The 25,536-nt window shown below is 37.6% G+C and overlaps 1 protein-coding gene across 1 annotated transcript in view; it reads right to left on the bottom strand.

The window, feature by feature from the left end:
* Positions 1–16,647, bottom strand: part of LOC122059686 (protein RETICULATA-RELATED 5, chloroplastic-like) — an 81,428-nt gene extending 64,781 nt beyond the window's left edge. The window contains exons 1-4 of the mRNA XM_042622650.1: positions 15,853–16,647; positions 13,518–13,647; positions 5,435–5,965; positions 3,763–3,870 (exon numbers count right to left, since the gene is read on the bottom strand). Of these exons, the coding sequence (XP_042478584.1) occupies positions 3,763–3,870; positions 5,435–5,965; positions 13,518–13,647; positions 15,853–16,481 (1,398 nt within the window). The 5' untranslated portion in view covers positions 16,482–16,647. The remainder of the gene's footprint in view (positions 1–3,762; positions 3,871–5,434; positions 5,966–13,517; positions 13,648–15,852) is intronic.
* Between the last annotated feature and the right edge of the window lie 8,889 nt (positions 16,648–25,536).

Genomic DNA, 25,536 nt, shown 5'->3' with positions numbered 1-25,536 from the left:
TCTTTTCTCACTACCTCTCTTATAGTCATTTTAGGCCAACCTTTAGCTCTTTTGGATCCTTCTATCTGGATCAGGTCATTATTCCTTACCGGGACATCCGATGGCCTCCATTGAACATGGTCATATCATTTCAAATGACATTCTCAAAGCTTATCATGAATTGGGGCCATAGTTGTCACGGCGTCATGGTGACCCAAGGCGGTAGATGGTTGGCTAATCGATTTGGCGGTGAATTGCTCGCTATGGCATTGCCATGGCAATCAAATCGCCCAAGTGTTATTTTTTATTTCCCCTATTTTCTAAAGTTATTTTGTATATTATAATATATGCCCTATGATATAAAAAACCAATTAACATTAAGCAACATCAAGTCATAAAAATCAAAATAGTCGCACTCACAACAAGTCATAAAAAATCAACATGACTTATTGACATTTAGAGAAATGCTCTTCTTTTATAATATTTTGTATTGGTCAAATGATTTTATTTTCAGATGAGACTTTTTGTATTAATTATAACACAACTAGCTTTCTAACAAGTCTAAAATTACTTAAATCTGAATTGTTATGACAAAGTTATGTTCCGGTCAAACTTATTTTAAAGTGTGTGAATGTTGTTAAATCACTTGAATGAAAATAATTTGATTGACATCAAAACAAAAGATTATTTTACCGGACTTTTGGTTTTTAACAATGTTCTACTATGACAAGATTTATAAAAATTTTCAGAATTGAGAAAAAACCTTAGCATTCGAAAATTGAAAATCGCCCTACAACCAAAAATCCAGTTTTTGTTCTTAGACCGGGGGGTTGACTTTTTATCCTTTTGGAATTTGATTTTTTAACTATTTTTGTTGTATTCAAATAGGGGGTATTTGTTTATTTATGAATAATATCTTAAGTAAATAAAATAAGGACAAAAAATATAAGCCGGCATACAGTGCAACAAGGAGACAGTCGCCTAGGCTCCAGGAAAACCGCCTGGACGCCAAGGTGACACCTTGACAACTATGATTGGGGCAACTCCCAAATCCGCTCTAATATGTTCATTCCTCACCTTATCCCTCTTAGTCTTCTCGCATATCCATCTTAAGATTCTCATTTCCGCTATACATAACTTATTAATTAGTTGCTTCTTAATGGCCCAATATTCCGCTCTATACATCATAGCTGGTCGCACCACTGTCCGATAGAATTTTCCTTTCAGTTTTATAGGGACAAGTCAGTTGCACAAAACTTCAGACGCACCCCCCACTTTGTCCATCCCACATAAATCATATATGACACATCATCCTCTATATCGCCTTTTTTTTTATTAATGATAGATCCCAAATATCTAAAATAGTCACTTTGCGTTATCTCTCATCCTTCAATAGCCACTACGTCATTATCCATCGTAGTGCGACTAAAGTTCCACATCACATACTCCGTCTTCAATATACTTACCTTAAAGCCTCTTGATTCCAATGTTGATTTCCCGGATTCGGCTCTTCTCCTGAGTGCCCATTGCCCAGGTCGGCCCATAACTACCTGGGCGAGCGCCACATGTCTAGGAGAGGATCCAAAGCTTTGAAAAGAGGCACGACGAACAAGGCTTGAAAGCAAGGCGCCGAGAACCGTTGGGATCCTCGCCTGTACAAGTGGTTTTCGCCCAGGTAGCTATGGGCAAGACCTGGGGGATGGGGGCTTAGGAGAGGAGCCAGTTCCTAATCGGATCCAAATCTCCATCGCTCCAGTTTAGCATTGAGCCCTGATTTTGTGTCATCTAATAAAACAATATCGTCCACAAAGAGCATACACTATGGAACCTCACCTTGAATGTTTTTACTCAACTCATCAATAAAAGCGCAAACAGATAAGGGCTTCAAGCCAAGGATTAAAGTATCGGTATCGGTCTTCATATCGGTTGGCCAAAATTAAGATACATATCGGAGGGTATCATATCGCATCGGAGATACACTAAGATACGCTAAAGATACACACATAAATGGATAGGAAACATTTTTTTAAACACTTTTGCATAAAAAATTTGTTAAAAAAAGCTATTGATAACATGTATTATGCATAAACACCAAATTGAGGGCATCGCACTAAGAATTCAAAGTTTGTAGTTGTCCCATAAATGTAAAATCCTTGTTCCCAACCTTGATTTCCACTTTAGTTAGAAATAAATATGCCTGGCTGCACTTTGGAACAAAAACCCCTCAAAAAATTATTTTTTTTCTGAAAAATTACCCATCTTGGCCATTATATGACCGTAGCACACTATATCGATAAATACTAATATCGATACATACCGATACATACTGAAACGTATATTTCACCTCAATTTTATATTTTTCATAGTCGTATCGGTGCATATCGTATCGTATCGTATCGATGTGTATCGGTGGTGTATTGATGCATATCGGAATGTATCATAAGATATATATCGATACGAAAGGATTTTAAAAATTTCATGTATCATATCGGTAGGTATCGTATCGGTCAGCTAAATTTAAGATACGTATCAGAGGATATCGTATCGGTATCGAAGATACTTTAAACTGGCTACCTTGACCGCCCTTGGTTCTCACACTTAGGCTGCTTAATGCACACTAAATTAAGGATTTTGCCACACTGAGGCTAGGCGCAACTACAATTACTCAATCCCATGAAGTACCACATTTGCAAGTCCACAAGGCCCCAAGGCCTGGAAGCCAAAGCCAATAACTAAAAATTCTAATTAAGATTCTTAGCTGGTTCATTTTTGGCTCGATTGAAATCTGCTTTTCTCTATCCCAGATTTTGGATTTATCAATGAAAGCAATCCCAACGTAAACTATTCCATAATCTCAATCCCATGATCAAAATCTTGGACTGGATTCCAAACATACACAATTCAGCCTGGATTGAAATCCAAATCCCAATCGGAATCGGAATCGGAATCGGAATCGGAGTCATGGAATCCATACCAAACACCTCCAGGATAGGTCCCAGTCCAGGCCCAACCTTGACTTGTTGAACCTTGAGACCCTATCATTGAGCTTTCATCTCTCAATGAATGCTTGGAGCCTCAGTAAAGAATAGTGATGCATCAGGCTCACACATAGCCAATGTCAAATAGATGGGATGAGTGATGAGGTAGCCTTAGGGAAGAGAGCGAAAATCGCATAAAGAGGGGGAGGGGATCACACACAACGCACAAATTCACTAATTCTAAAATAAAATTCAGTCTAATCTCAAACATTGAGTTTGCAAGTATTTAACGGAAAATAATGAGACTTTCTACTTAGACTCTTAACATTGAAACTGACTCTTACTTCTCCTACGTATCCTATCCCAACACAAGCTTGAGAAAATAAAAGACATAATATAAAACTAACTACTACCAATCCTTGTTGGACCAAAAACCTAGGCTGGACCAATTCTTCTTGGCCCTTGGCTTCCACAGCCGGTCATACTGGTCCAACCAGGTAAGTGCAGCTGTATCTACATCAATGAGGCTTCATTGATATGAGTTAAGCTGATAGCACATGTGGTGCATGTGACTGGAGTGTGGATTTCTGAGTATGTCCACAAACTACTGTTTTTTTTAGAGGACCTAGAAGCGATGAATTATTTGTTCATATTAAAATGAATCTTTTTGTTTTTTTCTGACGTTAAAAAAAATCCCTAATTCATGCATGATGATTTACCTTCAACAACATGAAAAGACAAATACCGGCTCCAAAGTACAAAAGAGAAGCCAAACATAGAATTAATGCTTGGAAACAGAGCATACCTGAAAGCGATGAGTGAGTTCTGAAATAAGAGGATATTGCTCCAGATCAAAGAAGTTTTGTAGAACTTCTGGTGATACCAGACCAAGATCAAGCCCCTTCTGAAGGTCCTGATTTACATGACACAAGAACATATCAGAAGTGTTCAGCATAATGTCTACCAAAAGGACAACAAGGAGAATATTGCACATGATGAATAAAGATGAGTCATTTAGAACAGATATGAAGATAATTGCCTGCCCGCCCAACCCCAACCCCAAACCCCAACCCCAACCCCAACTCTCCCCTCTTCTCTCCTTCCCCCCCCCAAAAAAAAAAAAAGAAGACTATTCCATACTCCTCATATAAGTATATCCATGAATAAACCAGAACTACTAGCGTCACCACAATAATATATCAGTTGTTCCATACATAAGATAGCATCTGCATTCTCTTTTTGAGCTTCTTTACTTGTTAGGCAAGAAGTTTACTGCTTATTATTGTTCATTTCAGATATGATGTGGGTTTTAACTTTGAACCAGATATGTGATACCGCCACTCAGAAAAACTTTAGAAGCTTAGAAAGCTAGTTTCTTCAACTTTACTGCAGTGATTTTAAAAACGGACTGGACCACATAGTTAAACCATTTTAACAATGAGTCTAGTTTTTATGTTTCTACTAATCCTCCATCATAGTGCAGCACAGCATATCATAATAAGTTAGAAAAATAATTTTAGAAATACCCTAGGAGACTCATTTATAAAAAAAAATAACTTTATTAGGTGACAGCATAAAATTATGAGTCCATAAAAAAATTACATAAACTAGAAGTCCTGCTAACCTATTTTAATATAGATTTGATGAAGGTTAGGTTTTGGTTTATTTACTTTCTAATTGAATATTTAGTTAGGTGTTCATTTACTTAATATTTGACTTGGTGAATGGCAAGTAAATCCGATGCAGGAAGATTTACAAATCCTGCTGGTAAAGAAATTCCTAATATTGACTCTAATACAATTTAGCAACTGCAATGAGTACTTAACATCATTCCAAAACAATAAGAATACGGATTAATAGACCCTAAATAGAACTCCTAAAATAAACATCCCATCACAGAATAACACCCACCCAGTAAATTGGTCATAATTCTCCCAATTTAACTTGAAATCACAAAATCAGTCTCATCTGAAAGGTAATTGAATAAGCTTTCAAACAGCACCAAAATCATACTAAACAGGTAAGTTAGAACCGTTCAAAAGTATCCCCAAAGAAGAGTGAAAAAAATAACCATAAAATCCAGTGTACTTTACTTCAATAAAACACTAATTGGTTTTGTGGAAGAAAACCAAGTTATATAATTAGACCTCTTGGAAGCTCCCATCAGTATTACAGCAATTGTAAGAAAGATGATTTTATAGTTAATCAACAATAGTAAATGAGAATTTAGTCTTCTCTATATCCCTCCTCTATTTTGGAGAACTTTGAGTGCCAAAGCTTGCTGATCAAACTGTTTTATTTCAGAAGGCAGAGAATGATGGTCATCCAGTGTTTATGACCAATATCTAAACCCGACAAAAAATCCACTAACCACAGTACAGCATGAAAAAGCCTACAGATGAAAACAAATATAAACAAAGAAAAAAAGTTAAAGGGACCAAAAAGATGAACAGTACTCGTAAAAATGTGCAACTAACCTGGGGTAGACCATCTCGCCTTCTACCAGCAGCATTCATTACTCGAGCAATTTCAGCACGATCAAAACAGTTTCTATTACAAGGTCTAGCTGCAGAATACCACAGGAAATCAGCAACAGGAACTTCTCCCTCTCTTCTTATGACTTGCCTCTCAGGATCAAGTAATATAACTGCTTGATTCTTCTTTTGCAACTTTTCTGAAATTCTAGCTGGCAGCCCTGTTCCTCTTGATCCATATATGACATGGCTTGCACCTGTTACAACAATTAGCATACCTGTGGAACCACCATCTACCAATGCCTGCATGATAATCTGGGACATTGTATAATCCTCAACAACCCTTGCTTGTACTGATAAATATGCACTTGGCCCATAAGGAAGTGAATGATTCAGAGACTTCGTATCTATAGGTGACCTATGGGGGATGGAAGTGAAGCCAGCAATGAAGCCTGATCCAGCTGGAGGAGAATAAATTTTACGATCTGCCTTAGAAAGCCCCCGAATACCTTCAGCTTGAACAGTCCTAAGAACCTAGTCAAGTCAAAAGACCTCAGATAATTTTGTAAGTTCAAGACACAAAATCATGTATTGAGAGACAGTGAGAATAAGATATCATTAATAAACAGGAAAAAATGATAAGAAATAGCATAGAGTTCTTCCATTGACAATGAAGATACTCTTTTTCCCAAGGGTTCCATGTATTTTACAAGTTGGGTTTTTCCAACTTTCAACTTATAGTACCCTTTTTCGTTCAAGGGCTCCCAAAATTTGTAGTTTTTACATTCTAAAAGTAAGAAATGGGACTAAAATTTGCAAGCACTTGCACAAAAAAATCGTCAAACTTTACTCAGTTTTGGGGTAAATGACTAACATATTCCAGCAGGTTCAAACATTTTTTTAGTTGGACGAGTTGTAGGGAATTTGTTCATAGCAGGTCATTGATAACTAGTGGCAGAATTATAATCAGTCATGACTTTGGAGTTTAAGTGAGTAAATGAAACACTAGTGTTCCACATTGATTCAAATTACAGGATGAGCTAGTATTATTAGTAATGGACCAAGTAGAGGTCTGTTTGAGCTCACCAGGAGTTGTATCTTAAAGGTCGATCTAGATGGTACTACAAAACATGTTTTTCTTGGTGAAAGAAATCAAACTTTCCAGCTCAATTATTCTTTTCGTCAGTTCTGAGAGCATTACTAGGATTATTACTCTGCTTAATTCTTTATTGAATGCCTGTATGTACATTGCACAGACACTACCATATGACCAGTTCAAAATTCCATGTCACCTCCAAAAGAAACCTAACTAATGTTCTTAAACCTGGAAAGGCATTTGGACGGTTCTGGCCCAGTGGATGCTGGTCCGATGGTCTGACCTTCTGATCCAAGTATCCAACAGCCTGAAGAGTCTCCTGTGACCGAGTTAGCATAACTTGGTGTTTTATTATTAATAAACATGAAGTAGTGATGCCAGCCCGACCGTAATCCTAGAATAGGAATCAATGATTCGATTGGCTGCAACATTGGCCAAAGTTTAGGCTATTATCATGACTATCCAAAAGCTGAGAAGCTTGCTGGTTTGTATGTTCCAGCAGCCTGTGATGGGAGAAAGAAAAAGAGGAGCTAGAGGGGTTGTTTTGGGACCGACAATAGTACTCGGGAATAGTAACTTGGAAGAAGAGAGGGGTAGGGTAGAAGAGTTCTCACACCTTGCACAATTTCTAATAAAAATATCTTCTTCATTAACTATCGATTGGGGGGTGTAACATGTATTTAATGATCCAAAAAGAATAAAAACAAATAAAATCCTCCTAATATCTAGTTTTCTAAAATAGAACTGACTTAGAAATACTATTAGGACTCTTAGACTCGTTAAACTACCAAAACCTCCAAAACTGAAATTAAATCTAATAGGACTCCACTCAAGACAAAACTCTAACAGCTACAGAATGGGCCCAAAACCTAAATTAATCTCTAAAGGACACCAATAATTAAAACACCCCCCTTTACTTTCCTTTCAAAACTTATAATTCAACCCATTACAAATAAAACCTATACCCAATAGATATAAAGGACCAATTTTTGGACCACGCTTGCATAATTCCTGCTTAGCTCAAAAAAATAAATAAATAAATTTGTAGAATGTGAAGATCTTCAACATATGATTTCAGCAACAACCATCCTCCTCAATCTAGTAAAGCCTGTGAATAGTCCACAATCTGATGGTACAAAGTCAGTGACAAGAAGTTATTGTTAAAGACAAAACTTGGAAGTCGAGTCGTTCAACCAGTTTCTGCTCCTCCATGGGTTTCTCTTCCACGTCCGCATGCGCCACTACTTTCCTGTAGTAAATAACAAACTTTTCTTCTATTGCCATCACTTGTTCTTCCAACCACTACTTTTCTTCTCTGTAGGCTTAGGAACTTTATTGTGGACAGGTTTTTCTGTAGAGACTGTTTCTTTTGGCTTTGAAGTTTCCTATAAATTCATCCAAAAACTTTGAAGTTCCCTTTGCATACTCTGAGACCCTGATTTAAAGAGTTTGAACCCCTCTTTGAAGCTCAACAAAAAGATTAAGAATTTTGGGATCCATACTGAAAAATGGTAGTCTACAAACTCTGATACCACGCAGCCAACTGTAATGCTAGAATAGGAATCAATGATTCGAATGTCTGCAATACAGGCCCAGGTTTAGGCTATTATCATAACTAATCAGGGGCTGAGAAGCTTGCTGGTTTGTGTGTTCCAGCAACCTGTGATAGGAGAAAGGAGAATAGAGAAGAGGAAAAAAAAAAGAGAGAAGAGATAGGAGTGTTGTTTGGGACTATGAATAGTCCCCGTCAGTAACTTAGAAGAAAAGATAAGAGAGAGGGGGAGAGAGGGGGAGAGAGAGAGAGAGAGAAGAGGGGCAGGGGGAAGAGTTCTTACAACTCGTACAATTTCTAAAAAAATATTTTCTTCATTATTATCAATTGGGGATGTGACAGTATTTAAAGATCCAAGAAAATGAAAAAAAAAAAAAAAATAGAATCTTCCCAATATCTAGTTTCTAAAATAATTACATTAACTTACCAAAGACTATTAGGACTCTTAACTTGCTAACTATTAAAACCCTCCAAAACAAAACTAAATCTAATAAGATTCCACCCAAGAAAAGACTTTAACAAACAGCTAAGGAATAGGCACCACAAGATCCGACAATCACTATTATTAGATAAATCCTAAACTATTCTGTAATGGACCGCACCACTAATTTTCATGCACCCTTTTAGACCCTCACTTTTGGGCCTTATAATTCAATCTATTACAAATAAAGCCTAAATAATAAAAATCCCATACCCAATAGATATGAAAATAGGACTAATTTTTGGACCCGTCCTACATCATTCCTGCTCAGCTGAAAATAACCCATCCTCGAGTTTTGTAGAGCGGGAGGATCGTTGATAATCAATGCATAATTAGCAACAACCATGAACCATCCTCCTCAATCAAATGAAGCCTACGAACTACCGACAACCAACGGCACAAAATCACTGACAGAAGTTTGTTGTTGAAGATGACACTTGGAAGCAAGAATTCAATGGTTCAACAATCAAAAGATCAACTAATTAATGCACCTCCAAAAGCTGCTCTTCCATGTTCACATGAGCCACTACTTCCTCATAGTGAACATCAAACTTTTCTTCTTTTGCAATCACATGCTGTTCCTCCTTTATAGGCTTAGGAATTTCAATTTGGACAGTAAACTCTTCCGTAGGGACTGTTTCTTTTGGTTCTGAAGTTCCTTTTAAATTTATCCAAGAACTTAGAAATTCCTTTTGCATACTCTAAACCCCAATTTGAAGAATTTGATTTTTGAACCCCTCTTTCAAGGTCAACTAAAAGATTAAGAATTTCAAGATCCATGACTAAAGAATGGTAGGCTAGGGTAGACTTTGATACCAAAATTGATGTAGCCATTCACTCATAATCCTAGAATAGGAAAAAAAAATTGATTGGATGCAACATATCCTAGGTTTAGAATATTACCATGACTAACCATTGGCTGAGAAGCTTGCTGGTTTGTATCTCAGCAGCCTGTGATGGGAGAAAGAAAAAGAGACTAAAGAAGAAAATAAAGAGAAGAGATAGGAGGGCAGTTTTGGGACTGAACAATAACCATGAATAACAACTTAAAAGAAAATAAAAGAGAGCGGTAAGGGAGACGACTCACAAACTTTCCAATAAAAAATATCTTCTTCATTAACTACCAATTGCGGGTATTACTTGTGTTTAAAGATCTAAAACTAATGAAAAATTAGAACCCTCCTAATATCTTGTTTTCCAAAATAGGTAAATTAACTTAGAAAATACTATTTGGACTCTTAACTTGCTAAACCACTAAAACCCCCAAAACGGAAACTAAATCTAATAAGACTCCACTCAAGACAAATTTCTAACTAAGGAATGGGTCCCACAAGATCCCTATAACAACTATTATTGGATAAATCTTAAGCTAGTCTCTAATGAAAATATTTATTTTCAAGCAACCCTTTAGACCCTCACTTTTGAGCCTTATACTTCATCCAGTTATCTAATTGATATGAAAATAGGACCGATTTTTGGACAGATCCTACATTAAGTAGGTGTCATTATAAAGGATATGCATGAAGTAGTTAGGGAATGCCCTTGCTAAGTGGATATGACGTCGATTCTATTCACTTGTTTATTCAGGACCAGATCCACTCTGACATACGGGTTCTCAACTCAACTATTTCCCAACAAAATTAAATTGCCTACAGTAATTCTGTCCCACCATTTGATGCAGTACTGAAGACACCAAGGGTCTACACAAGAAGGACCAAAAGGGTCGACCCAAGTAAATCCTAAACGGTTTCAAACGGGTGTCAATACCAAGCTACATCCACGGAAGATAGGTCTTTATAAGGTGCTGAAACGTATAGGACCTAATGCTTATGTGCTTGAGTTGCCTGATGACATGACCATAAGCAATGTGTCTAATGTGGCTGATCTTCACCTTTATGTTGGGCACCATTCAGATGATGGAGACACGGAACAAATGTTGAGGCTGCCCCAATTGAAGCCGCCTAGTTCTGAAATTATTGAAGACGTCTTGGATGATAATTACAAAACCTCCTATCTTGGCACCGGTTATCACACTTTTCTTGTCAAGTGGAAGGGCCGTCCCCGTAGTGATTGTACTTGGATTCATGTTGATGACTTCAAGAGGCTTGATCCCGACTTGTATGAGCGCTACATGTCCCTTGTCCATTCGTCGGAGACGAATGTTTTCAAGCCAGGGAGAGTTGATGCAGTACCGAATGCACCAAGGGTCTACACAAGAAGGACCAAGAGGGTTGACCCAAGTGGCTAACTGGGTCAAACAGATCTGGCGGCTTATAATAGCCTATGGTTTGGGCTAGTGATGGGGGATATTAGATCTTGTTTAGTTTCTAATTTTAGTCCTATAATTAGTTTCTAATTCCTGTCTTAAGTAGTTTCTAATTTCATTAGTTTACAATTTCAGTTTTAGTAACTACATGTAAGTAGTTTTTAATAACTTAGATTTAGTAACTTCTGAGTTGCTATTATTTATAAACCCCTCCCAATCATTATAAATACAGGAAAGGGCTCTCTCATACCCACGATTTATGTTTGACAAAAAAACTCTTGTTTGCTGCTGCTGCTGGCTTCCATGGCTGCTTCTTGTGTTTGATCCAGTCAACACTCTGCGGTGAGAAGTCCGAGTGGATCTTCATATTTTCTGGTTTTCTTATTGTTTTTAATCTCATTCAGCCAGCCAGGTAAGTGCTCTATCTGTCAGCAGAATTTTAGGGTTAAAATTCTCTATTTTATCTACTGTCGGCCTGGCTGTTGAGTTCTGGCCATCCGATGGCCTTCTAATTTTGATCGAAGGTTAGTCCTATTCAGAAGGGAGTTCGCTCCAATTTTGAGGTCAATCAGACCATTGGTTCCTGCTGAAGTGGACTATTCCTCAGTTCTGCCCGATTGTGGATTCTGCCCAGATCTGAATTCTGATTTCTGTTTTGTTTTGCTGAACTCTGTTGACTACATAACCTAGTGTTTGGCTTCTTACTTTGGTGGTTTGCGACAGTAGTCTTTGGCTGTTAGTTCATTACACTATTCCTGAAATGTTGATTTTCATCTGTCAGAATTTATTCTGTTATATCAGTAATACTAGTCTGTTGTGGACTGTTGTGGAGGTTATTTGGTTGTTCTTTGGTTTAACTTTCCCGCAGTTTGGGTTTAGTTTGGTTTATCAAATCTAGTCCTACATTACCATTTAATTCTATTTAGTATATCCTTTCATACATAGGTTATGCAATTTTTTTTTAAATTTGGAAAATTTTCTTGTACCACCCCTATTTTTAAAATTTATCTGAGAAACCACCCTAAGAAATAAAAAATGGCATGTATACACCCTTTTTTAAAAAAATAATTACTCTTAAATCCATTCCGTTAGCTCACAAGCATCAAGTGATGGCGTGTCACGTTTGGAATTTTTTTAGTGACAAGTTTAACTTATCATTTTACCCCATGATGTAAGAAACCCATATGCAGGCCCAGATCCACTGCAGCCTGCATCAGCTGGATGGGTAGCTGTTCCTTCAAGCTGGCATCCTCTACCTCGACTCCCATTTCTTGGCACTGGAGTTTTTCTTCCCCCCCAGGCTCTGGCCAGCCTCCACCTCCTCAAGGAGCTCAACAGCAAATGCTAGTCAATGCCACTGAAGTGAACTTTGCAGCAGAGATGCCATCTCCTTCACCAGAGAACGAGAATGGTTTGGATAGATCCAGTGGTAATAGCAATGCTTCTCCCAAAGATAAACTGGAGGGGGAAGTTCAGAGGCAGGAATGCAATGGAAACATCGAAGGGGATGGTGGTGGATGGGTGGTGAGGAAGGAAGAACAGCAAGTGAGTGGTCTTCAGAAGGTTGGAAACAAGCCGACAGGAAAAACTAAGTAGAGAGAGAGAGAGAGAGAGAGAGAGAGAGAGAGAGAGAGGCTATATTCTTTAAAATGCATGTGCAGAGAAAAGGGTAGGCTGCAAACTGCAAATCAGTTTGGGGCAAATGTAAAGAGCGGCAGAAAGAAAAAGGATTGGGCTGGGTTTTGATTGGGAGCTTTTAATGATTATCCCTTTTGGGAAATTCGGGAGGGGCATGAGAACTTTTAGTTCTCTGGAGTCCTCTTGCTCCTCTTATTTTTGGTACCTTAAGAATGTCATGATGGTAACGGAGCACGTTCAGATCTCCGCCACGACATTACGACACAGCCCAACCCATGTACTCATCAGTCTCGACAGTGCTCAGAAGGGTTGGAAGGAAAGGGTTGTTCTGCGAGAGAAAGAACCAAGACTTCCCATTTAGCCCGACGTTCAACGACGAATTTGATGGCTGTTGAAATCTCAGAGCAGCCATGCCTGAGTTCTGCCTCAATGGCTGCTGCAATCTCGTTGAATGGCTGCCGTATTCTCGTTCTAGGGTTCAAACATAGTAAAAGAGGTGAAAAGGATGAAAAATGGCTTATTTATTCATATTTGGTTTTAGGGTCAAACGAGTAATTTTCATTTCTAAACTAATGGTGTTAGACTTTAGGGGTACGTTTGATATTTTTGAGAATTTAGGGTGGTTTCTCAGATAAATTTTAAAAATAGGGGTGGTACAAGATAATTTTCCTTAAAATTTTTAGTATATCCATACATCTATTAGTTGGATCGGAGCAATTCAAACAATCTGGAAAATCAAATCGTCTCGACCAGATGGTCTGTTGATGAGTCAACAGTCCCAAGAGGACCTACTGTGACAAGGGTGATACAGACCTATTGGCCTGCCCACTGACAGTCAATGCAAATGCTGCACCCAACTAATTGCTTCAAGAATCCAACATTTCCAGCTAACAAACCACCAAAACCTAGTCGATTGTTATGCTCTACCTCGAAAGTTGGTACTCATTTTAGGAAACAAACACCAGCTCAAGCCTCACCATATAAAACCACAAGAAAATTTGATCGTCTAGACCTATATTTCCAAGAAAACAAAATGTTTACAAGTTATAATACCTCAAGAGGAGTACCACAAGCAACAAGTCGAACTCCATTATCCCGACAATAACTCAAAAGAGGCTCATACTCCTGCCAGCGCTGAGGTGGCCAATATGAGGTGTATGAGTTCAAGGTTTCTTCATCAATCCTGCCACCATGTATTGACCTCAAAATAAAAGAAAGAAAAGTAACCATACAAAGGTCTTGGCCAAGAAAAGAAATGGACACGTGAAAGAAGCACCAAATATTAATTTTAAGCTCTGCATTATTTCAGATAGGATCTATCCATTGACACAACAAAGGGGATTTTCAAAAACCCTCAGAAGCTTTCTGTACAACCATGGGAATACAGAATTATATAGGAGGGTTATTAAATAGAACTCCCACAATGCCTGGAAATAGTTAAAGAGTAAAGCAGTTACAAACTAGAACAAGATTGACAGATAATTCAATTTTCTAAGCTACGGAAGGGTTCAGTGCTGCTCTAAACGCAATCTAATTGAATGAAATCACTAGGGAAATGATCTTGGACTGAAAAAACTTAAATCAGAAAAAGATCCTTAGGATTCTTGAACTAGAAAATAAGAACTGAGAATCTAGCTATGCACGAACCAGGGAACTCGGAAACTAACATAATCTAGTAAGAAATTATATTAACTATGATAACCAATGAAAAAAATTCTTAAACAAGAACGAGTAATAATTTTTCACGTTAAAATGACAGAAGAATGAAGATAGAGGTAAACCCTAAACTTAGAATCTCTGACCTGTGACTGAACTCCACAAGCAGGAATATTGGATGGAGGCAATATAGTAGCAGTAATTGGCACCATAGCAGCTAATAGCAACAAATAAATCAACCTGGACATGACCTAGGGAATATCACACCAATTCTGCACTCAATTCCCAAAAAAGTCCAAAAGTAACAATTGGCCAGTCATCCATAATCCACACCTATATTTCCAAAACTTTCCCCTGCTCCTACTTAGATTAGGAATCTAGTCACTTGGACTAAGACTCTGATACTTCAATTGAATCCTACTTGAACTGGCCTCTAATTATTAGCAAACATTCGAAAGAAAAAGAAAAAGGAAAAAAAAGAGACTTAAAACAAAGATTAAAAAAATTCATATTGACTCTTTGACCTATACATTGGATGGACTCTGATCTCTACTAGGATTTCTTCATCTTGGTCAATTTGTCGTACAGGAGAAAGGGCCTGCAGCCTTAGTTATATGAATCTGTACTGGATCCACTGTTCATCATGGCAGGGTAAAGGAGCAGGGTGTCCAACTTTAACATGATCATAGTTTTTAATCATCATCTGGATGCATTAATGGTCATATGGAGGTAATCCAGAGGCAACAACTGACGATAAGCAAGAGAGGTGGAATTGAGGTGCACAAGCATTTAAGGCATGAATCATCAGATATTCTTATTTTTAATTATTGAAAGATTTTTGAGTATTCAAATCACATTGCCTTATGAGTAATGAGCGCTAGAGCTATACAAATTTCATTTTCCAGTTACAAGAATCAAGTAAGGGGCTTGAATTGAATGCTAGAGTCTTAGGGGAAGTTCAGTTCAAGAAAGTCTGAAAAAAAGGGGACCTCTAATGTCTGAAGAAATGATGGTTGGTCAATGATGATAGATGGCTTTCTTACCCTTGAAGATTTCTCCCTTTCAAATTTGAGAAATAATTTAATTGTTTTCTTGCTATTTGATGCCTGTTACCTCAACAGTTTGCTATCGCTGGTTTTCTTCACATTCAGTTATTGACGTTTGAGCAATGATCTGTATCTTCCTAATTTCTCTTCCTTTCATGTTTAAAGTGGTAGAAACTAAGTTGCATTAGTACTTGACAATGGAATCAAAAACTTTGATTGATTCTTAGTGATACTTAAGGTCTATTCAGTTCGATGGTCAAGGGTGTCTACAGGTCTTGGAAAAATTCCAATTGCAGCCCACAGATACCCCAACAAACAAAATCCAAATCTATTGAGCTAATTGGAGTTGATTTTCTTCTTCACTCTTCTGGCCAAATTTGCTGGTCTAGGTAGGCCACAAACATCTGATCAAGTCTGGGCAACCCAACAACCCCCCCCCCCTCTCCAATTTTTTTCTTTTTTGGGGTGCAAGGATAAGCCTTCACATGACTTCAATTACGTCATGTGTCCATTAATAACTGCTACAACCTTATCAAAGAACAACAAGCTATTTCTCTTTGTGTCCTATAATTTAAAAATAATAACAATAAGCAGATGACAAATAACGAATTACGATTCTCAAATTAGTTATATCAGGAACATTGCCGAGCTGAAAAGAAGTGAGAATTTTGGTCGAGAGAACAGACCTTTTATCAATGTATTGATTAAGCTGCTCCTGTAAATTGCATGGGAAAGCTTCTAGAGCCAGAGAAATCGGTCTCTCCTCCTCAAGACACCTGTTCCGTAATCTTTTTACTATTTCAAGCTCAAGATCCTTATCGTCACGAACTGGAACTTGTTCAGCTTCCCCTAAATAAACAATACGAGCCTTCACAAGCTTTTCCCAAACCCTACTTCCATCCTTCCCGACAGCCAAAGGCTCTCCGATAACGGTAGCATCATAAACCCTAGATGTTATCACGTCTTCCTTCTTCTCCTCATCAACCATCGCAACTGGCACCGTTGATACACTCTCCGGTGCCTTCTCGTCCGCTCTGGCAACGACAGACTGCAGATAACAAGCTCCGATAGCGAGAAATGGAGTGACCAATACATCTCGCCTCCTTCCATGGGAAATCCGTGTATTTGTAGTCAAATTTTCTTCATTTTCAGAGGAATTATCGCAACAACTGACAGGGAAAACCCTCTGGGAGAGTTTCTTCACAGAATTGGGACGAAAATCTAGGTTTACACAGCAGAATTCCCGGCGGTGACGGCGAATGGAACAGGGAATTACTGGTTCCGAACCGAAGGCTTTGTGAGTGTGTAGTGTCATCGCTGGATAGCGTGGACTGTGGAGGCATTACTTGGCGCACTGTTCTCCCGACTAGGCAAAACGATCAAATAGAGAGAGAGGGAGACGGACGGAATTGGATGTGGACGACACGGAAATTCGAGGTGGCTGGAATTGGATGTGGACGAATTGAAACTTCATGTGGTTAAAAGTTTAGAGCCACAGAAACTAGACAGCGGATCAGGTTCACGTGCGAGGATGTATGAGCATGACTCTTCGTACGTGAATTTGATCTGTTCACCAGAAACTAGAGGATCTAATCTTTTTAACTTGATGGTGTCAATGTGCACGCCCATCATTAACCATGGATTTAGTTATCAGTATTAGTATTAGTATTAGTATTAGTATTAGTATTGGTAGTGATACAATATCGAACTGATCCGGATCGATGTCAGAGAGGATTGGTGTGTATCAATCATTTTTACCCTTTAGTGTTTAGAAACAATAAGTTTCTTTTATAGTTTTACTCCTAAAATGATACGGATAATCGATCCGGATCAATCTGGGATTGAGGATGGGTCTCAGTCGATACTGATATGATACGATCTCAATACTTAAAACCATGATATTAACTGATGTACTTACTCATTTCATAGCACAGAAATTCCATTGAGCTTTTTTTTTTTTTTTCAACTTTGGTAGCCTAGTGGAAGGAAGTTTTTGTCCCATCACTGCTCTAGTTGGCTGATTGTGAGTTCAAGTCACGCTCCACTATCGTTATTGGTCCCACTATAGCATTGCTTATTGTACCAAAGCTTTGGCTTGGGGGCTATAATCACTATCATGGAGCACCCTTTTTCTTTCACCCAAAAGAGAATCTATTGGGGCATAATGAAAATATAACTTTTTCAGCCATCTCAGCCATATAATATGATGTCCCTTGGAATAGATTTGGAAAAAAAAAAAAATTTTTATTTTTTTTTGTTAAAAAAGGAGGTCTTTTTTTATTGGCTTTGTAAAGCTATGTCTTACGTATTCATTAAGAAGATAATAAATACATGAAGAATAGACTACGCAGGATATGACTATACGATGAAAGAGTATTTAAGATAATAGTGGTACGTACAAATATTATAGAATATCAATAGCTAACACCACCTCAAACTCAAAAGTGATTTGTAGTAAACCTACTTGAGTTTGGATACCAATGAATGAAAGCGACCACATAAGTAGATATGCATAGAAATGCATTGCTAGAACAAAAGGAGGAGGAAGTGTCATAAAAGCAATGATAATGAATAAGAATGTCACCAAGCAAATGATGAAGAACAAAATTACAATTGATCTCAATATGCTTGGCATGTTCATGAAACACATCATTGTGAACAATTTGAGGAGTGTTCTTATTAACATAGTATATAGGAGTTGAAATTGAGTAGATGACACTCGTCTATATTATGAATAAGCTAGCATAATCAGATATTCAGAAGTTGCGTCAGCAAGAGCATGATACTCTTTGGTACTTGAACAAGAAACAACACTTTGTTTCATACTACGCTAATAGACGAGGAAGTCACCAAGGAAAAAAAAAATAGCAATGAATGGGTGGGTGAGTGGGAGGGAAGGAGGATTGGCTGACACAACTATGAAAGGAGAGGATTATTTTGCATTTTGCGCAGGGAAGAGGGCTCAGGATCAAAGGAGTAGGGTGGAATAGAGGAGTTGCAAGGAGTGGGTGTGCAGGGGTTTGGAAGGGGTGGCGTGAGAGGAGTGGAGCATATAGGAGTTGCAATGGCTACGAATTGTGTTTATAAGAGTGTGAGGGTGGAATGTGCAGAAGATGAAGGGGTTAATGTGTGGGGCAAAGAGAGAGTGGGTTTGCATATAGGTGTGGCGAAGCCACATGTTTGGAAGGCAAGATTAATTCTCTCTTATATTATTAAATTCAAACTCAAGGTTTTACTAACGAGACTATTTAAATGACACTTCCATATATGCATTTAGAACATTTAATCATCTTTAATTATTTTTCATCTTATTTTCAAAAGTTATTCTAGATAATGGTAAAAAATGTTTAAAAAATAAATTAAAAATGACCTATCATTATGTCAATGTCAAAAACTATTATTGTCTTGCATATTTTTTTTTACTACACAAGTGAAATAAAAAATAAAAGATTTACCGTCATTGAAAAAGCAAATGAATTATATAAAAAAAAAAAAAAAAAAAGGTTCATGAGCCTTTATTGATCTTACCTTCACAAGTAGTTTCAAACTCGAGGCCTTACTGTAATGCCTTTAACAATAAGACCACATTTCCAACTTAGGAATTTTTTTTCTTAGAGAATCTCATTTGAGCCATGTTTGGAAGGCAAGAAAAAAATCAATTTAAGCCTAGGCTTACATGAATGGATTTGGCCATGTTGTCAAAACTCGCAACATTAATGAATTGTTGTGAGATTTTTTTTTTTTTCAAAGAATCTCATCTGTGCCATGTATAAAAGACAACAAACGAACATCTTTAAGTTGAGGCCCACATGAAGGGATTTTCTCATACTGTTAAGATCTCAACGTTAGTGACTTGCAGTAAGATTTTATTTTTCAGAGACTCTTATTTGTACTATGTTTGGAAAGGAAAAAAATAATCAATTAAAGTCGTAGCCCACATGAAGGGATTTTCTCTGTTTTGCTTCCGTGTTTTAATAACAGATGGTGCACGTAGAACATGCCCCATTGGATTGGCATCCCTGGAATAATTATTTTCCATTGAATTGGCATCTATAATTTCTTCTACTTTTTTTTTGTATTCAATCTAGAATTGCAGTCTCTACGCTTGTCAACCCAAAGACAATCATAAGAACATCTCCACTGTAAGATAGGGGAGCGGTGCTTACGGGGAGGTCGCAATAGGGGATGGGGACAATGCAAGGTGTAGTAGGGGCAATGGTACAATGATGGAGGTGAAATAACTACCAAAGGGGAGCAATGCTTACAAGGAGTTACAACAAAGGGGTGGGGACATTGTAAGGTATAAGAAGGGCAGCAATGCAATGATGGAGGCAAAATAGGTAGTAGGGGTGGGTTATGTGAGGGTGAGATTTCAAGGTGGTGGGTGCGAAGGTGATAGTATAACAACAATGTTGATGCATTCTTGCAGCTTGGGGAGGAGGTGGCCTATTGCAAGAGAGGTATTGGTCCACAGGTGCTAACTAAGGTGTGTGTGCGGAGAAAAAAACAAGTGTAGACTACAAATACAAGGTCATAAGTTGTGGCTAACAAATGCACCTATAGCAGATTATGAGCAAAGGCAGTAGTTCCGGATAGGCAACAAGGAGGGAGTTCATGGTATAGAATATCAGGCACTAAAGCTACATGTCTGCTATAATAGAAAACACGGGTAGAGGTCACAAGTAGTAGAGAAGCAGTGAAGGCTCTGATGCCATGTTAACTCTGGTAATACTATGTGTTGTGAATAAATACATAAAGAATAGATCCATACAAGGTAGGTCTATACAAGAAAAGAACATACAAGATAATAGAAATATAGGAGAGGGTTAGGCAAGTTAGCGGGTTACTAAGGAATAAAGTATGCTAGCAATTGTCAACCGTTGGATTTTGTAAGTTTAATTTAAATCGTTGGATTAATTTTCTTATTTTAATTCTAAATACATTAAAATAGAGAAATACTCAATCAAATACAGGACGGTTTTATTGAAAAATCATAATACACCTTCTCCATCCTGATGTGGCACGTCACGTTTAGCGTCAGAGATTTCCAGCTGGGTATCTGACGCCGTCCTCTCCGGAGCCGTCGAAGAAGGAATCTATCGAAATCTATCCGATCACCCTTAGTCACCAGATCTCCAATTCTCCAACTCTGGTTCGTCTCTTCATCCCCTCAAAATCCTCTCCAACATCATCTTCCCATCAATCTTCTTCAATGGTTGAGTTTTCGTGGTTTCGCCTTCCGTTTACTATCACAGTAACATGATGGCTTCGACAGTCTCAAATTCCTCAATGAAACTAAAAATCGACGGTTTTTTGACAAATTTTAGATATTGCGTGGTGCTCTCTCTCTCTCTCTCTCTCTCTCTCTCTCTCTCTCTCTCTCTCTCTCTCTCTCTCTCTTCAGTTGTGATGGATTGGCTGTTGAAATCAACGGTTATGCAGGCGGAACTAGCTGAGCGTATAAAGAGTCACTGGGTAGACGGATTGAAGGATTGATGGGATAGGTGGAGTTAAGCATAGCAAAGTAGAGTTTGTTGGCGATGCATTAGATCTTGCAGCTGGAAGGACAATGAAGGGTGGTGGCATTAGCGGATTTTACGGGGCAGGGAAAATGTGTGTGTGTGTGTGTGTGTGAGAGAGAGAGAGAGAGAGAGAGAGAGAGAGAGAGAGAGAGAGAGAGTAGTTTGCAGACTGACATGTACTATGTTGGACGTATTTTTCGTATATTGCAACTTTCATCCAACTGCTAATATTAGATTTATATCAGCTAATGGTTAACACTTACTAGCATTCCTAATGCTAATGTAACCCGATAGCATTCATTTCTTTTTCCCTAGAAATATATACAAATATTACAAAACATCTACAGTCAATAGTTTCAACCACATACAACAGGATGCAATAGTTTAATGATGGAACTCACTATCCAAGAATCCAATCATAAGATCACAATAATAGATAAAGAGATTTTCCCTCTATAATGTGTAGTGAAAAACTTTTTCCATTTTATGCCTAAATGACATTTTTTTTTTTTATGAATAATAAATATATTAACAAGAAAAGAGGAAACATGAGACCCAGAGGGAAAGAGGGAGAAAGAAAGGGATACAGGTCCATAAAGGCCGGGGTGAAAAGGGAACTACTCAGTCAAAACACCTATCAAATGGTGAAAGGGAGACCCCAGGAGACAACAAGGAGCCTGCTCCTTGAGAAATCCCTTACAGTGTGAAGGGGGAGAGAAGCAAATTTGGAATTAACATAAAAAAAGATGGATGTCCAAATAGATCTAGAGTTGGGAGACCATCTTCTTAAATTGCGTTCCATCCAAATGTGGTTGATTGAAGCGCAAAAGGCAAACTTACTAGCAATATCATAGATAGAGATACCACCAAAAGTCATATTCACCAAAATCCACTCTCTCGAAAGGGGAAGCACTTGTCTATTAGAAGGCCAACACCAACTAAGAAATCTCTTCTAGATGGAGAAGGAAAAGGGACAAGAAAAGAAAAGATGATCAACATCTTCAATACCATTCCAACAGAGACAACAAAAAGGAGAAACCTGAATATTTATTTGGATCAAGAAAGTCTGAATGGAAAGACTATTAGACAAGGCACATTAAGCTGTGAAGGAGTGATATGAGATGTGGCCTTTGAACCATACCATATTCCTCCAATGGATGAGGGGACCTCTAGGACGATGTCTAATTGACATTTAGTGAAACTCTAAATTGACTAATTGAAACATGGACAAGTTCATGTGATAAGATACATCACATTATCTTACTAGTCAAATTTCAACCAAAATATGGAAGAATATCATAAGTGAGAATTAAGTCCAAAGTATTGAACACTTAAAAGAAAATTTTTAAAAATAGAATGAGGCAATGTTGACCAAGTTAGGGTGGCAACTTATACATCATTGGACTCTCTTTAGGCTCCCCACACTAATTTCCATAATGCTGAAATAGGACCCAACTCGCCTTAGGGATTTTATGCATGGTTAGGAATTGATGATAATCAAATTATGTCAGGACCACTTGATGGCACTTAAGTGTTTTGTTGGCAAATCTCATTGATACATTAGGAGGATGAAAGTTTTTTCTTATGGTATCCTTTCTCATTTCATGAGTGTGAAGCAATATTGCAGATTCGACTGAGTATGGAGGGAGTTGATGATAATCTAAACTGGGGTCCACATTCCAAAGGCCCTTTTTACTGTTAAATCGACATACATATTAGCTGCTACAAGGACCAACTAAAATTCAGTTTCAGCTTAGAGGGCTTCTCTTATTCCTAAAATAGTTTTGGAGTATTTTTGGCTTTTCAAGAATTAACTTTAAAATAAATCCTTCTTGTGGAAAGCATGTTTGGATGCCATTGATGTGATGTCTAATATCAAACAATGGAATATTGTGAGCTCCGATATTTGGCCTTGTTGTGGAGAAGAAGTGATTAGCATACTCTATTCTAGTGCCCAATAAATTTGCTTTGCATCATGTGTTACTCATCAAATTTTACATTGGAGGAATAGACGAGGTCTATTTACACTGAAAACTCAAAAGGAAATTTGCTCACAACTTTCAATGTACCTATGTTTTTGTGTCTTTAGTAGGCCTAGTATTTCCTGCAATTGCAATGACTTCTTTATCTTTTCATGTTTGAAAAAAACAAGATTGTCTAAATCTGATGGGACAAAATCTCATCCATTTCTTTTCAAGACTTGGATCATAATATAGATATCTATTTACTGGTCCCACTTTACTATGTTATGGAAAGTATGAAAAATACCGTTGTATTTCATTGGTGGATTTTCGAGTGAAGGAATACCTAGCCATGATCTCCCCCATCTTCGAGAGCCAGTTGTAGCTTGTTAGTCTGCTTACCATGTGGATCACTTTCATGCGTATTCAAATGCTACATGCCTTCTCTTTTAATAGAAAAGCTATGGGTCTTGGATGTGTAACTGTCGATGAGGCTGGAAACTTGGAAAGGGTGAGTTTAAATCTTTTTTTTTTTCCCTTCCCTCACATTTATGGGTGAATGCTTGGCTCTAAGCCTTGGCTTGAAGTATACAAGAGAAGCTGGTATTAGAAGCGTGGTCTATTCAGATTGTAAAGACCTTCTTATCCTATCTCTTCAAAGAGGAATGTTGCCGCTAAAAAATGCGCTCTCAATGTTAAGAGTAGAATTTTGATTCTTGTATATTCTTTTGTGCATATATATGAGAATTTTGGGTAGAAAGATATGAGAATAGTTGTTGCCATAGTTTTACTAAGTGGGTGCTTTCTTATCCCCTTTAGGGCATCTGGATCTCTTCTTTTTCGGAAGAACTTTTAGCCATTATATCTACATTTTTCCCATTGATTCAGCAATAGATTTTTCCTTGCTTATTTGCACAAAAAAAAAAAAAACAAATCACAATGAAATTTATGAAATTTTCAAATAGGACAATTCAACATTAGCCCTAGTAGCTAGTGGCTTCAATACTTCAACATCAGTTCTAGAGGGTAGTGGCTTCAATCTTTCAACATCAATCCTAGTCGAATTTTCGTCTTCTCCTTTACTTCTTTGTTCAATGCAGACAACTAAGGATGTAAATAGATAGTTGAAATTCATATCCATTTATGAGAATTTATATTCGTAAAAGCAATATCCAAAAACTATTTGAATTCATTCGAAAGCTAATCGGATGCAAATGTAGATAATGCTATATCCAATTTGTATTCCATCCGTTTACGTCACTAATTTTGTTTGTTTTCCAGATAAGACTATGTTTATTTATAGAGATAAGATCACACAGTTTGAGCTTGGGCCTTGGAATCTTAATAGTAAATTCCATTTAAAAATTCCAAATTACTGTTTTAGACCAAAATTATATCTAAGCCAATTCCCTTGATTGAGGTACTGATTGGGGCCAGCCCAGTTAATTAATGCCCAAGATCTGCATCCACACTCGATCCTCTTTATAAAATAGGTTTAAGAACTGTGCCCGTCGAGAATATTAGAAAATTTTCCCAAACTTCCAAAATCTCTGCTGAAATAGGAAAACTATCAGGCTCGACCAAGGCGGCCAAGCCCATGGGCTGTATAATATCATGGGCCTAGAAGGGGCGGTGCAGGCTTTAGTTATGATGCTAATCAGGCTCAGGCAAATTGAGCCTGAGCCCAGTCCAAAATCTCTCCTTAGCCCACAAAATCAGGGTAAATCTGGGCCTTCTTTAGCCAAGGAAGTTAGACTTGTCTGGGCCCTGGCAAAATTACATTACATATTTACATACCTAGACCTAAGGATGTGAATTTGAAATCGAAATCATTTACTGAAATCGAACCAAGTCGTTTATACCAAATCACAAAATCATTTAGTAAATGGTTTGGTTCTGATTTCAAGTTTAAGACTGATTATTTAAATGAGTCGGGTCAGTTTTAACCGTTTAACCCGTTGGTTTCAAACCGAATTGACACCATGAGAATCGAACCATTTAAATTGTCAAAACCAATCCAATTAACCTATATAACGATTAAATATTTGGTTGTTTTAAAAAAACATAATGGTTTAATTTAGGGAAGAATTAAGGACCATAGAGGCTATCCAATAGTCTATTTAATAATTTACTCCTATTATGTAGTTATGTAGTTAAATCTTTGCTTATTCAATGCCTCATTTAATTTAATACAAGATTGAAGCATTTGTCAACAAAAATAAATTTTAGTAAGCATGTGAATAAACAAGCAAACCGATTGCTAACCGCTTAGAAACTGTATGGAATAAACCACGATCAAAACCGTTTAAAACCTTGAACCAGCACCATTTAAAAACTATGGAACTGAAACCGTTTACAAAATGCTTGCGGTTTTAGAAAGTGTAACCGTTTAGTAAATTGTGCGGTTTTGATTTCAACCAAATAAATATGAACCAAACCGAAACCGAACCTATTAACATGCTTAGCACTAGACCCTAGTTTTTTTTTTTTTGGTAAGAGGAAAAGGTCAAATATAACTAGTGTGAGTCTACTAGACCAGACTAATAGTCATCAGATGGCTCTAGTGCCCTAGATCAAACTTTAGTGAGCAACTTTTCCATGTAATCCCCACCTAAAGAAACTTTTTTTTTTGGGTAAACCCACCTAGAGAACCAGATTACCAATTTGAAAATTCAAGCACAGACCGATAGAGGATCCATTAGATGACAATGCAATCGAAAACTTATCGAGTTCAAATTTTCTGCAGCGAATGGTGAGGCAAAGTGAGCATCCAACGACTAGAATGATAGAGACTCACTACACCTACCCATGCGATTTTAGTACAAATTTATTACGCTTATGATTCACTCGCCCATGTCAATCGTCACTATGGCACAGAGTTTGCTAA

Source organism: Macadamia integrifolia, chromosome 13 (assembly GCF_013358625.1).
Source record: "Macadamia integrifolia cultivar HAES 741 chromosome 13, SCU_Mint_v3, whole genome shotgun sequence".
In the NCBI taxonomy this organism is placed as follows: Eukaryota; Viridiplantae; Streptophyta; class Magnoliopsida; order Proteales; family Proteaceae; genus Macadamia; species Macadamia integrifolia.
The sequence above is the reverse complement of the archived record's forward strand: the minus strand, read 5'-3'. Positions and strand labels throughout refer to the sequence as shown.